General features: G+C 40.0%; 1 protein-coding gene across 4 annotated transcripts in view; it reads left to right on the top strand.

Annotated features, from left to right (window-relative positions):
* PLAAT5 (phospholipase A and acyltransferase 5) overlaps positions 1 to 15467 on the top strand; it is a 59745-nt gene that overhangs the window by 27124 nt on the left and 17154 nt on the right. For 2 of the 4 annotated variants that reach the window (XM_005598259.4, XM_005598258.4), the window contains exon 6: positions 86 to 683. The exons of the other annotated variants lie outside the window; for them this stretch is intronic. In XM_005598259.4, the coding sequence (XP_005598316.2) occupies positions 86 to 178 (93 nt within the window). In that variant the 3' untranslated portion in view covers positions 179 to 683. Of the gene's footprint in view, positions 1 to 85; positions 684 to 15467 lie in introns of those variants that run through there. 4 annotated transcript variants of the gene reach the window in all.

Below are 15467 nucleotides of genomic sequence, written 5' to 3'. Positions count from 1 at the left end.
TGAAGGGGAGAGGTGAGGTCGGGAGAGGGCAGGACACAAGCCTGGGATTGTCACTGAGTGTGCTGTGGACTAATCTGCCTTGCAGGTGGAGCATGCCCTGATGGAAGGAGCAAAGGCTGCTGGAGCAGTGATTTCAGCGGTAGTGGGTAGCATGAAGCCCAAACCAGTGACTGCCTGACGGTGCTGAAAACTCCAATCAGGGGAGGAGCTGCTGACAGCAGCAAAGAGAACTTGCCTCTTTTCCTCCCCTTGCCTTCCTCTCTCAATGGTCCCATGTAAGAAAATTGTGAGCTTCTGGAAGAATCTAGAATGTATCCAATTACCCCTCCAGAAATACATCCAAAAATGTGACCATAGACCCATGGACTCTCAGGATGGGAAGAACCTAATATTTGCTATGCATCTATTAGGCACCAGGCACTGTGCTAGGCGTTTCATATACTTATTTCATTTTGCTCTTTGTAAGCCGGAGCCTTGCCTATTTCTTAGGCTGACCTAGTCTGAGATGCTTGAATGCCATCTGAAACATCCTGGAAACCTCTGCTGGAACATTCCTAGTAATGAAGAACTCTTTTCAGAAGTTCTTTTTATTGAACTAAAACGTCTCTAGCTTGTTTCCATTTATCCTAGTTCTGCCCTTTCAGACCCACAGTGCGGTTCGGGGAAGGAGGACTTTAGGGAAACCTGCAACTCACTATTCAGGACCATCTGTGCCTTAATCCAGGAACACCTTTCCCGAGAAATATTTTCTTTTTAAAATTATATATCAGCTTTCTTCTTTATTGTTTAAAAAACCGCAATTTTAGGTATAATCAATAAGACCATTTTATCTTGCTTTTCTACTTTGTAAGTACCAGAAGGTTTGAAATTTCTATTTTCACTGATTCCAGATGAATCTTTGAAATAATTTAATCAGTGGACTTCTTTATGAATGAGGGTGAGGGAGAAGTGATTTCCGTGTTTCGAAGAATGTTGACATGATGGAAGATCTACAATTATGACTGGGGGTTATTAGTGTCAATTGAAAGCCACAGCCACCCAACAAAGCCGGAGAAGGCCTCTCAAAATGCCTAGGAAATATGAAGAAGGTGGAAGGGAGCAGGATGGAACCCCCAAAACTTTTCACGTAAGATCGGTTAGGGTCTCCCACCAGCCTTTCTCCTATTTGGAGAACATAGATCTGCAATGAAACTCTTCAGTTTTTTCCCCTCCGTTCTTCTCTTATTAATCCAAATAGGAGATTATTAATTGACTGCCTCCTCCTGTTTCCTAGACGCTGGAGCCTGGGTGTGTGTCTTTGTCTTCCACCTCCCCTTCCTGAGTGGCCCCTCTCTTTGTTTTGTGTGGCAGTTCCAGGTGCTGGTAGTTAGAGCATGACCTCGTTTCTGTGAGTCATGACTAGGATAAAGCCATGGCCCCTAGTTCCCCAGTCATCTCCCCCACCCCCAAAATCACATGAGTTCTCAATACATCTTCCTTCAGTCTCTTCATTCATTACAAGGTCTAGGTTGAGCCTTCCTTTGAAGCAGAACCCGAGTACCAGGAATTTCTCAAGCAGAGTCCCTTTAACTTCAAAACAACTGAGTCATGTATCAGCGAATCTTTTGATCTGAAGATGACTTTGAACACACAGACCATATTAATCATTAATTGAACAAACTGGATGTTGTTTGATTAACAAACAACTCCTGCATGCCAGGGAGGGTTTAGTAACCTCCAAGCAAAGGACTCATCCATCTCTTGCTTACATTTGGGGCAGAAGGACACTTCCCTGGCTTCTTTACAGTTTGTGCCCAGAGGGGCAAAGACTCTCAGGAGCGTATCAGGGCTTATGTTTACTCTTTCATCCAACAAACATTTTCGAGTGTTTACCAAGTGCTATGCCCTGGCTGCCCCCACCTTTGCCTGAACCCACGAGCAGTGGTCAGGGATGGCAGTGAGAAGTTCTGAGTCCGTTGAGAGGACACAAGGCATGATGGAGCACGGAACAGAGACCACCGGCTGGAGAGCAGTCTCCTTCTGCTTCCGAGTTGTTCATCAAGCTCTGCACTGCACACCCCACACTTTGCAGATGAGGAGATGAGGGTTTCTTACAATGTTATTAAAAAAACCTGTGGCAGTTTCTGCACTCTAGGGTAAAAACTGAAATCTCTGCTTGGAGTAGGACCACTTGGGTGAGCCTTTTTGTTGTAGAGATAAGGCACGTACCCAGTGTTGGTGGGGGCATCCTGTGGAAAAGTAATCTGAATGCAAATGTTCCCGAGATGTTAAATACTGGTCTCTTGTTTGTATGCTTATTTTTAGTGTTTATTCCTTTTAAGTTTGGGAGGGTGAGAAGGTGGGGGCAGTGTCACTTGGCACGATACACGGCAAGTCAGAGAACATGAGCGTGCTCTGTTCCTTAGTGGGAGGGAGGCCCAGGTATTAGGTACACATGAGCCCACAGGTGCTGCACACATTCCAGATGTTTTGCTTAATGATAGAAGGCCAAGTTCAGGAGATAGTGAATAACCTCTGAAGAGAGTATTCTGACAATAAAGGGATCTGGTTTTTCTGGCTAGGAGTGGGAGATAGGGACTGGAAAACATGTCAGGCAGGGGATGCTAACTGAGTGAAGGGGCATGAACCCCACCCCTGGGGCAGCAGGCCAGAGGCTGAAGGGAGAAATGGACCCCTTGTGACACTAGGAGTAGAAATAAACTCCTTCCCAGTTCCTAGTTTTAAGCTTTTGTCTTAAGCTTCTAATCGCATTTTGTTATTCTCAAGCCTAGCGCTGAGAAGGGGAGTAAAAGAAGGGACCAGTGTGTGTGGTTTGTGATACACAAGAGGGCCGTAGCTATGGAGAGAAGAGGTTCAGGGACCACCAGAGGGAGTTCTTAGCAAGCAAGAAGACGAGAGAGGTTCCATATCCATGTCTTCTGGAATCCTTCGGGAGACAACTGGATTTCCTGCAGTCACGTAGGAGGAGAGCTTGGCCCAAAAAGTAAGATTTGAAAGGAAAAGATGACTCCTGAATCTGTAGGACTTGGGTGATTTCATCTCACATAGTCAAGTGCCACGTAAAGTCAGAGGGCATTGGATACCCTACATTTTGACAATCATAGACCATTTAGACCCCTACACTATTCTACTGAAACTTCTTTCATCACTTTAGCAGAATGGAAAATGGTTATACAAACTCTTAAGAAGGCTCTTTGAGTCACTAAAATTCTGTTCTCTCCAAGTTTTTGTTCCCAGTGCTTTTGAAGCTGACGATCAGCTAGGCAGACTCTTTACGAGAAGGCAAGTATTTATGAATTCTAGGTTGCTTCTTGCTACAGAGGAAGTGATTTTTGTTTTTTCTTGATTATGGTGTTTTTTTAAAAAACATTTTTGGTAACTTTGAGTATTCAGTTTGCTAGGTTAAATATAAAAAGATTAATTTTTATATGTTTTTTCAAAAAGATTGCTTAAAGTTCAACCTGAAAGTTAAAGCATATCTGAGTTTCCAGCAATGTGGGGGATGCTTTGTCAATGAGCGATTTTGGGTTCTTCTAGTTCTACTTCAAAAGAAAGGCTTTTAAAAAAATCATTTGAGCCCACAGCTCCCTTGTGTTTTCATCCTAATGGAAGCTGGCTTCTCCCACCTTTGACTGAACCCGTGAGCAGTGATCAGGTGGCAAGGAGAAGTTCTGAGTGGGAAAGACAAGGAACCTATGGCTTCAAGTGATTTTCCAGAGCAATGACTTCCACACTTTACATTAGCAGCAGAACCCTCCCTTCAGGAATGATGTCACTGAACCACCTGATGTATAAAAGTGTAAAAATAGATCAGCTCTGGGTGAAGCCGGGCCCAGCGCTTCATGTAGGCAGCTGGAGCAGCATCTGCTAGCCTGGATGCCCCCCTCAGACATGCTCTGCAACAGTTGACGGGAGTTAAATAGTAATCACAACAACAATAGCGACATTCATGGAGTGTTCATGCTGTTCCAGGTGCTCTTTTAGATGCTTTAGGACTCTCACTTGGCCTGTGGCTCCATGTGTTGCTTATCTCCGTTACAGACTCTATGGCCCCTTAAACGTCTGCCCCACCCAACCAGCTTTATCCAGTGCTTTAACTGGGTAAATATTTATAGCAGTCTAGTCTCCATTGGTGAAATAAGGAAATTGAAATCAAGAGCTGGATTATAATGAACTCGGGGGGAAGAGATTACTTTAGACCTGATGATATATAAGGAAAAGGACAATTTGGGCAGGGTGAAGGAATGAGTCATCCACATCATCCATGGGGCTCACCAGCAGAGGCAGAATCAATTGCATATAATCCTAACATCAGGCCTTGGCTATAAGGTGAGTAGTAATGGATATCTGTGAGAAGGATAAACTTTCAAAGCTGATCTATGACACCTTTGGGATGGAAGTTCTCTGCAGGGTATAGACACTGAGTTGTGATTACCCGCATTTAGTATCTTCTCACAGAGCTGAAGCAACAAGGTATGTCCTTTTATGGATGTGGGCTTGAGGTGGGGGAGGAACGCAGTCTGGGGAGCAACTAGGGAGCCATGGAATGTCAGAACCTCTTTGGTGTGAATTAACCACAAACTTGTGGCTGTGGCAGAGCTTGCCCAAACACTGAACTCTCTCAGGAGGGCAGCTTTGGCATCTCAGGGAGCCCAGCCTGGCATACTGTGGCAGGAGCCGGCTTCACCACCATCTTGGCTCTCAGAGGGATGGAGCAAGAAGTTTCAGTATGTCTCGCTCACATGCAGATGCTGAGCGTTCTGTTCTTGCATACCCCTATACTCTGTGGGTGGGTGTCCAGGGCCGCCCTGAGGCACCTCCCCCAAGGCCCTGGGACTTCACAGGGCAAGAGGAAAACAGTCCTCTAACAACTGATTATAGGTCATTGATGAAACTGCCTTTTGGGGCCTCACACTCAGGGTTACTACTCTGCAAGGCTGGGCTCAGGAAGGTGGGGTCGAGGAGGCTCACAGAGGCTTGTCCATCAAGAACATATACCCTGATGCTAAACATGAGGACCCTGGCAGATGTATAATATTAAGAAAAGGGTGGAAAGAGGTATATATGGCATGTTTGATCTGTTATTCACACACTCCAAGTTTTTGCATTATATTATAAAGATAGGGCAGGGAGATAACATTCCTGGGGCAAGAGTGCAATCTCATGTGAATATGAAATGCTTTTAGTTATTATCATTTTATAAAAGTGTGCATATTTTATAGAATATCGGGTTGGTACTTTACACCAATGACATGATATTCATCAGAGTAGATGATTAAGAAATAGCAATACATTGAAGGCTTTGGCAAGACATATGTGACACTAACTGGGGGAGATAAACTGCACATATTCAGGAGCCCACAACATCAGGGATATTTTAGAATTCCAGGTGGCTGGGGCATGCCATAATAGACCCTGCGAAATAGAAGACAGATTATTGTACCTTGCATCTCCCACCACTAAGAAGCAAGCACAGTGCCTAGGAGGCCTCTACTTAATAGAGAGGGAAACAACACATTCCACAGATTAGTACTCATGTGCCATGAGACGAATCTGTGTTAATTTGCTCTAGCAAAGACACCACACGTGGCCAGAAGCCTTAACTGGGTCTAATATTTGGTTCTATTTGCAGTGGCCCACTGTTATCCTCCAAGATCCATCAAGTATTTGCAAGACCGGACTCAAGTGAAATTAACTCTGGCCCTGCAAATAATTAAATGGATACACGATGGAAACTGCGTGCTGTAGGCATTCTAAAAGTTGAATAATTTCTGCTACTCACCAGGAATACATTATTATTTCTGATTTGCTCTCTTGGGAAGGATTTAGTCAGTAGTTTTCAGTTTCTACTTGGTTTTTCACACTAGGATAGCTGGTACGCCACAGGCCAAGGAACCAATGTGGCGTTTCTTCAAACCTCCAAGTGTACTCAGTCCCAAGTACATTCAGGGAGTAGGGACACAATCATTTTGAGAATGTGGACCCTGTGGATCTCCTGTGGGTCAGGCTGTAGTCAGGATACCGTATTACCCGACTCCCCATGCTCCTTCTCTAAGAGGGGCAGCAGGATGACTTTTTGAGTCCTCGATGTTAGTGTCAGCATGAACTTTGTGTCCAGCGGTCTTCAAAATGTTCCCAGTGTATGTTCATCCAAGTAAATAGTGTTAGATCTCTCTGAGAAGGACTGGAGCGATCATTCATGTGTGCAATTACTGCAGTCTTTCAGACTTCTTCCTTCCAGGGATAAGCCTTCTCCTCCAGTCACTGGTTTTGGGTTCTGAGAAGTAGCTCTGGTGTGGAAATTAGATAAGAGGTCATGATTTTTTATCGGGACAGCTACCCTTGAATTATTAATTATCCTTCCTTTATTTATTTATTTCGAGGAAGGTTAGCCCTGAGCTGACATCTGCTGCCAATCCTCCTCTTTTTGATGAGGAGGTCTGGCCCTGAGGTAACATTAGTGCCCATCTTCCTCTACTTTATATGTGGGACACCTACCACAGCATGGCTTTTGCCAAGTGGTACCATGTCCGCACCTGGGATCTGAACTGGTGAAGCCTGGGCCACCGAAGCGGAACGTGTGAACTTAACCACTGCGCCACCGGGCCGGCCCCCTTCCTTGATTTATTTTGATTGTGTATATTAAGTAATACTCTTTTTGGCAGCCCATTTTTCTGTTAGCTATTGTTATTAATGAAGCAGGTGTTACTGTGTTTTGTTGGCCATTGCCATGGGTTGTTTTTGGTCAGTTCCCTTGGAAAGAGAGTCTTGGGCAGAAATGTATGAGCAGGAAGTTTTATAGGGAGTGCTCCTAGAACTAACACTTGTAAGCACATAAGGGACATGGGTAGAAATTGGATGGTGATGCAATTCATAGTTTTTAATAGAAATATATCCACACATAATTTGATAAACCTCCTTTTAAAAGTTGAAGTTCCCCCCCAACCTCCTGAGTTTGGATTGGACTTAGTGACTCACTTCTGAATACTGAAAAAAGCAGGAATGATGTGTGGTTTTGGAGATTAAGTCGTGAAAAGGCACTGGGGCTGCTGTCTTGGTAGCTGTGTCTTTTGGGTTATTTGCTCCTGGGCAAGCAGGTTGCCATGTCATGAGGACATTCCTTGAGGAGAAGCCCCTATGACAAGGAACTGAGGTCTTGTTTCAGTAGCAGCCAGAGAATGAGCATCTTGGAAGTAGACCCTCCAGCACCAGTCAAACCTTTAGATAAATCCAACTTCTGCTAACAGCTCGAGTGCAAAATCACAGAAGAGCTTGAGCCAGAGGTATCTAGCTAAGTTGCTTCAGGATTCTTGACCCTCAGAAACTGTGTGAGATAACAAATGTTTGTTGTTTTAAGCTGCTAAGTTTTGTAGTGATTTGTTTCACAGCAATACATAACTCTGCATCTCCACCAACACAGTCATCATTTCTCTTTTTGATAATAGCCATCCCAACAGGTGTGAGTGATGTCTCATTGTGGTTTTGATTTGCATTTCCCTGATGATTGCTGATGTTGAGCCCCCTTGCATATATCTGTGGGCCATTCATATGTCTTCTTTGGAGAAATGTCTATTCAAGTCCTCTGCCCATTGTAAAACTCAGTTATTTGGTTCTTTGCTAGTGAGTTGTGTGAGATTCTTCTATTTTCAATTCAGTTATTGTATTTTCAGCTCCAGAATTTGTTGGTTCCTTTTTGTAATTTCTATCTCTTGTTATATTCTCATCTTGTTCATATATAGTTTTCCTGATATCTTTTAGTTCTTTGTCTCTGTTTTCCTTGAGCTCTTTCAGCATATTTGAGACGGTTGTTTGAAAGTCCATGTCTGGTATGTCTGAGGCCTATGTTTCCCCAGGGATGGTTTCTGCCGCCATTTTCTTCCTTTGATTGCACCATGTTTTCCCTTTTCTTGGTCAGACTTATGATGCTTTCTTGAAAATTTGGTGTTTGAAGAAGATGCATCTTTCTCTGCTAATCTTTGCAGCTTGGTTTTCTTCAGAGATGTCCTTCAGTAATTGGCAGGGGGTGTTTTGGGCCTTGTAATCAGCTCAAGGTGATGCTTAAGGTCTGTTCAGGTGTTTTCTGAGAATGCATCCCGTGTTGATCTTTGTGTGGCTTATCAATTCTCCTGTAAACACAACTGCTTTGAAATTTCTTTATTTTGCAGAGTCTCACCACAGCTTCCCCTTGGGACTTTAGATGGTCTATTGTGTTTCTCCCCTGGTAATCTCTGCCTCAGGCTTCTACAGATCTATACGGCCCTGTGTCTCTTAATGACGGGAATACGTTGTGAGAAATGCATCATTAGGCTGTTTCATCGTTGTGTGAACGTCATAGAGTGTACTTACACAAACCTAGATGTTATAGCCTACTACACAGCTAGGCTCTATGGTATCACCTATTGCTTCTGGGCTTCAAGCCTATACAGCTTGTTACTGTACTGAATACTGCAAGCAATTCTAACACAATGGTAAGAATTTGTGTATCTAAACATAGAAAAGGTACCTTAAAAATACAATATAAAACATAAAAAAAATAGTACACCTGTATAGAGCATTTATCATGAATGGAGCTTGCAGGACTGAAAGTTGCTCTAGGTGAGTCAGTGAGTGAGTGGTGAGTGAATGTGAAGACCTAGGGCTTTACCGCACAGTGCTGGAAACTTTATAAACACTGTACACTTCAGCTACACAAATTTATAAAAAATATTTTCTTTCTTCAATTATAAATTAACCCTAGTTTAGTCATTTTTTTACTTTATAAGATTTTACTTTTATAAGACTTTTTGACTCTTTTCTAATAATGTGTAGCTTAAAACACAAACACATTTTATAGCTATAAAAATATTTTCTTTCTTTATAGCCTTACTCTATAAGCTTTCTTCTATTTTTAACGTTTTTTAAATTTTTTTTTCGCTTTTTAACTTTTTTCTTAAACACCAAGACACAAACACGCACATTAGCCCAGGCCTACACAGGACCTACATCAATATCACTGCCTGCCACCTTCACATCTTGTCCCATTGGAAGAGCTTCAGGGACACTAACACGCATGGAGCTGTCACCTCCTATGATAACAATGCCTTCTTCTGGAATACCTCTTGAAGGATCTGCCTGAGATTCTCCTTGAAGAGGTGTCACTCTTTTCAGAAAATTTCAGCTCTGATGTAGTCTTATGGTTCTACCATCATATATGCAGTCCGTTGTTGACTGACACATTATGCAGTACACGACTATTGTCCCTCCAGCTTTTATAACCATTGCCTGCAGCCTTCAGTCTCTTTTTCATGCCTGTATCTGACTTATGCCCCTTCTCCTGCCCCGAGCTCTTAGGCAAACCAAAGTCCATTACTTCATGCAGTCCCCCTACACTTTTGAACATTGCACAGAAGGTCTTCTCTGCTGTTTCTGGTTCTACAGAAGGGATTGGGAGCTGGGCTGCTGCTTCCTTGAACTATTACTGTGCTGCACTGGGGAAAGGGTGGCGTAAGGGTGACCAAGGATTCCTAGCTTTGGAATATGTCCTTTTCTTGATTGGTGTTCACTTGGTTGCTGTAGTCCTTTGATGGTTTTCCAGAGCTCCTATAATATTTTATTCAGTCTCTGGTTCTGTTTTTTTTTTTTTTTAGTAATGTTGCCATGGGGAACAAATGCCTTGTGTCTACCAGTTTGCCATCTTTATTTCTTTTACTTTATATATATTTTGAAGGTTTGTTTTTAGGTGTGTAAATGTTCCTAATTGTTAGATATTTTTCTGTATTGAAACATTTATTAATATATAAAATTCTCTTTTGTCTCTTGTAACCTTTTGGATTTCAAGTCTATTTTGTCTGATGCTAGTATAAGCTAACCAGATCCATTTTGATAACTATTTGCATGAAATATCTTTTTCTATCCTTTCACCTTCAGCCTGTTTGTGTCTTTGCCTCTAAAGTGAGCCTCTTGAATGCAGCTATAGATGGAGCTTTGCATTGCAGTATATATAGTGTTCTTTCATTTCAACCTGAAAACTACCTTTAGCATTTCTTACAGGGAAGACCAGGTGGTAATGATCTCCCTGAGCTTTTCTTTATCTAGGTATATCTTAATTTACCTCTCATTTTTGAAGGACATACTTGTGAGATATAGAATTCTCAGTTGATAACTTTTTTCTTTCAATGCTTTGAATATATCAAGCCACTGCTTTCTTACCTCCAAGAAATTAAAGAAATTGATAATATTGAGGCTCTGTCTATGTAATGAGTTGCATCTCTGTTGCTGCTTACATGAGTCTCTTTTTGTCTTAGTCTTTTGACAGTTTGGTTATAGTTTTTCTTTGTGTGGGTCTCTTTAGGTTTATCATACTTGGAGTTTGTTGATCTTCTTGGATTTGGAGATTCATGTCCTTCATTAAATGTGAGAAAATTTCAGCTTTATTTCTTCAAAGAGTATGTTTTCCACTTTTCTGTCACTCCTTTTGGGATTTCCACAATTAATTTGTTGGTCATCTTGATGGTGTCCCACAGGTCTCTTAGGCTCTGTCTGTCTTTTTTCAATATTTTGCCTTTCTGTGTCCCAGCCTTGATAATTTCAATGGACCTATCTTTAAGTTCACTGAGTCTTTCTTCTGCCTGCTCAAATATGCTTTTGAACCCCTGTAGTGAAATTTTCATTTCAGTCATGGTACTTATGGTGTGCTTCCGGTTTATTTTCCTAATTGTTGCACAGTGCTGCACAGTGTGGCTCCATCACTATGTTCCTAACCCCTTTTTGGTAAAGTACTACCAGATTGCCACCAAAGGTCTGATAACACAAATATCACTACATTTAACAATTTATAAGTGGCCTATTTTCTCTGCGAACTTGTGGAATCATATAAGTGGAATCATACGATATTTGTCCTTTTGGGCTTGCCTTATTTCACTTGAGACTTGTTTGTGTCCTAAATGTGGTTTACCCCAGAGAGTATTCGATATGCTCATGAGAATTTTGTGTATTTTGCTATTGTTGGGTTCTATATGTGTGTGTTAGGTCTAGTTGGTTTAATAGTGTTCTAGCCCTCTGTTTATCATTGCTCTTTGGTGTAGTAGTTCTGTCAACCATTGAATGTGTGGTATAGAATTATATAATTGTTGATATAGAGCTGTCTATTTCACACTTCAACTCTGTCAGAGTTTGCCTCGTAGATTTTGGGCTCTGATTTTTTGGCATCTGTGTTTATCATTATTATATATTCCTGTTGAATTGACTTTGTTAAAATCAATATATAAATTCCTTCTTGTTTCTTATAACAGTTTTTAAGTTAAAGTCTATTTTGTCTGATATTAGGATTAGCCAAACCAAGTTTTCTTTTGGTGACTATTTGCATGAAATATCTTTTTCCAGCCTTTCATTTTCAAATTATTTGTGTCTTTAGATCCAAAATGAATCTGTTGTAGACAGCATATAGTTGGATCCTATTTTTTTAACCCATTCTGCCAATCTTTGTCTTTTGACTGGAGTGTAATCCATTTACATTTAAGGTAATTACTAACAAGGAAAGACTTACTTCTGCCATTTTTCTATTTGTTCTCTGCATGTCTTACACATTTTTTGTTTCTCATTCCTTCTATTTCTGCCTTCTTTCTTGTTTAGTTGATGTTTTTGTAGTGACATCCTTTGTTTCCCTTACAATTTCCTTTTGTGTATATTCTATAGATATTTTCTCTGTGGTTACCATATAACATCCTAAAGTTACAGCAATCTAGTTTGAATTGATACCAACTTAACTCCAATTGCATAAAAGTCTCTGTACAACTATATGCTACCACCCTGTTTTTGACTTTGATATAACAAATCACATCTGTATACACTTAAACATAGATTTAAAATTATTTTTCATGCATTTGTGTTTTAAATCCTTTAGAAAATAAAAAGTACCTTCATACACCAAAATTACAATAATATTTGTTTTTGTATTTGCCTATGCATTTACCTTTATCAGAGACCTTTTTTCTTCACATCTATTTCTTCTTAGAGTTACTGTCTGGCACCCTTTAATTTCAATCTGAATGACTTCTTTTAGCATTTCTTGTAGGGTATGTCTAGTGGTATTGAACTCCATCAGCTTTTGTTTATCTGTAAATCTTTTAATTTTTAACTCATTTTAAATGATAATTTTGCCAGATATTGGGCTTTTGACTATTATACTGTGCTAACTCTGAAAATCACGTTTCTCCTATTTCCCCTGGTCTTCTCATTCTTTTTATAATTGATGAAGGGTTTAGTAGTCTATTTCTTTGAGACATTTACAAATTATTTTGCAAAAATATTAGCTCATGATCAACTAATTTTTTGACAAAGATTTCCTTGAATGCCAGGTGCTCTCCGAATGTTTGCAGATTGGATCTGTTTAAGGGCATTCCTTAAGGACTTAGTTAGGCTTGCACTGTGGGTAGATATCAACCTGAGGGAAAAGTCTTAGATCCTCTCACATATTTTCTGAGCACCTTCTTTGCCTGGTCTTGCACATGGCTTTCTAAATTCCACTTTATGTTTGACTGCTTTTGATTGTCTTGATTTCCCAAGAGTTTAAACAAAGCTTCTCTTTTAGGCCCTGGATGGTCTATAGTATTTCTTCATTAGTGCTTATTGTATGTCCAAATATTTTCATAATAAAATACTCAGAATAGTAGAAATATAAGAAAACTGCTCAAAGCTTATTAAGGGCATCTACTATGATCCTAAAGCTCACATTATAATCAAGAGTGAAAGGGTCAATGCTTCTACCTAAAGTCAGAAATAAGGCAAGGTTATCATCTCTCACCACTTTCATTTAGCATTGTACTGAATGTTGTATCTATAGGCAGAAAAAGAGTACAAGGCAAAAGATATTAAAATAAGTAAAACTATCATTACTTATTTTATGATGAAAAGATAGTGTAGGAGAAAACTTTAAGGAATTCACAATAAAATTACTAGAACTAATAAAAAAGCTTACAGAGATGGTGGTTGGTAAATCAGGGTGTAAAGGTCAATTGCATCTACATAATAGCAATGAATAATTAGAAATTAAAGTTACAAAAAAAGCTTGATATTCTCAAAGACTGTATTAATTAGAAATAAACTTAATGGAAAAAAGCATGACTATTCCTTCAAACTTTAAACGTTGAAAAAGAAAATTAAAAAAAATCTACATTAATGGAGAGCTCAATAATATTCATGGATCAGAAAATTCAATATGTTAAAACTGGCAATCTTACCCAAACTGCTCTATAGATTCAATGCAACCCCAATAAAGAGAATTAATTTTCTGGCTTCCAACAACATAGTATAGCTTCCCTGGTTTTGACTGTACTGAAATGCAATAGTCTAGTGTGGAATCATTTGTATTTTGCTTGTTCTGCTAGACTAAATTGTTTTTATATTCATCCATGTAACTGCAAAGAGTAGTTTTCTCATTCATTTTACTGTATGTGAATTCATTATGTGAATATCCTGCATTTTATTTGTTTATTCTATTAATGATAGACTTTTAGACTGTTTCCAGTATTCGGATATTATGAATAATTGAGTGTTATTTTAAAAATATCAATTGTATCAAGCCCCTCTCCTACATACAATCCTTTAGTTTTTCCTCTTAGCTTTCTGATGAAGTTAAAAATTCTTAGGTTATCTTGCTCCCTCAATTTCAGCTAGTTCTCCACTGTAATCTGCTACTAGACCCCTTCCATTCCCCACTTCTACTACCCTATGATCCATAAAAATCGATATATCTGTATTTTCTTTTTTCATTCTAAATTATGCTATTTATTTATTTTTCTTTTATTAACTGTTTTTTAAATTGAGGTAACATTGGTTTATAACATTATTATATTTTGATTTCTGTGTAGACTACATGATGTTCACCATCCAAAGACTAATTACCATTCATCACTGTACACATGTGCCCTCTTACCCCTTTTGTCTCCTCCTTACCCTTTTCCCCTCTGGTAACTACCAATATAATCTCTGTATCTATATGTTTGTTTGCTTGTTGTTGTTTTGATAAATCTATATTTTCTCATGACACTGTCACAGAAGGCAGGGTTACTAGATTGTTGAAAATGAACACTCCAACTCTGAACCATTTTATATGTTACATTCATTGTGGTATATTTAGTGTCCACATTTCTCAGCTAAGACAACAGTTAATATCCAGTGAATGGTAAGCGGCACCTCACGTCTTCCATATCCCTCAGGAGAGACACGGTTAGGTGCTGGCAGTGATCAAAAGAGGGCTGTTTCAGAAGAGGTACTGGCAGACACAGAATATCCCAAAATTTCATACGACAAACTGTGACAGCAGTTGTTATTAGATTAATTACATGACTGCAAAACTTACCTGAAACTCAAGTGTCTGAAAGATGAAGCTATTCCCTTAATGATAGTAGCTACCCTGAAATACATTAGTCTTCTGATAGACAGGAGCGACAGAAGGCCTTTTATTCAGAGAAGAACCAAGTCCATTTATCCCTGGCCATGGATGAGTAAGTGAGTGAAACTGACCTATTTTAAGTGCCATACCTCTGCCCTTGGATGAATCATTCATGGCTAGGAGGTACGGATGGGTAACACATATAAGGTTACTGTGGAGTCATTCTGAGTGAATGACTCTCTCCTGAGAATTTGAAACTTGGCTAAAGAGATGCAGAGAAAGGAAATTGTTGGGGCTGGGTCATTTTAATGGCTTCAGAGAGAAGGTTCCAGATTCCTGCTGCCCAGGTTCCAGCAATGCCCCTGTCCCTGCTTTCCTGAAACATGGTCCTTCAGGTCTTCTTTTGATTTTCTAAGCTGCCCCAATATCCTTTCACAAAACCCTCCTTTTTTGCATAAGCTAGCTGGCTTTGTTGCTTGCAGTTTAAAGAACCCAAACGAACATAAATCATGTTTGATTTTCAGAAATTCTTTTCCAGGCGAAGATGAGTCAAAAGTCAGTGAGACTCCAATTCCTTACTCCTGGTCAGAAAAATTGTAGCCTGTGACACACACACAGTGATAAATCAATTTGTGGTTGTCTGTTCCATGTCTTCAGTGAGAAAGAAGGTGCTGTCTACGCCTAATGTAAAGTGGATGAGTAAGGAGAGCCTCTGGATTGAGGTAGTGGATTCTAGCTTCTCTGCATACCTAATAATGAGAAATTGAGAGTGAAACCTTGATGTGATCCATCCATGTCACAACATGAAACTCAGGGCCATTATGCAATCCCATTGAACAGTCTCTTAATTACCATGAGATAATTGAAAAGAGATCCCCATGTTGTGCATCAGGATTCTCTTTTCACTTTTTAAGATCCAGGCTTTTTAATTACCATACACTCCCCCCTACCTAAACTTCAGCGTCTCCAAAAATACCCAGGGCTCAGGGAGATGGTGAAGGAAAAATGAGACTGTTGCCCACCCAGGGAACTCTCTGTATGTCCATTGCTGGCCCCTCTATTGGTTGTTGCTGCTGGTTTAAAAGCACTTAAAAGG

This window comes from Equus caballus, chromosome 12 (assembly GCF_041296265.1).
Source record: "Equus caballus isolate H_3958 breed thoroughbred chromosome 12, TB-T2T, whole genome shotgun sequence".
NCBI classification, from domain to species: Eukaryota; Metazoa; Chordata; class Mammalia; order Perissodactyla; family Equidae; genus Equus; species Equus caballus.
The sequence above is the reverse complement of the archived record's forward strand: the minus strand, read 5'-3'. Positions and strand labels throughout refer to the sequence as shown.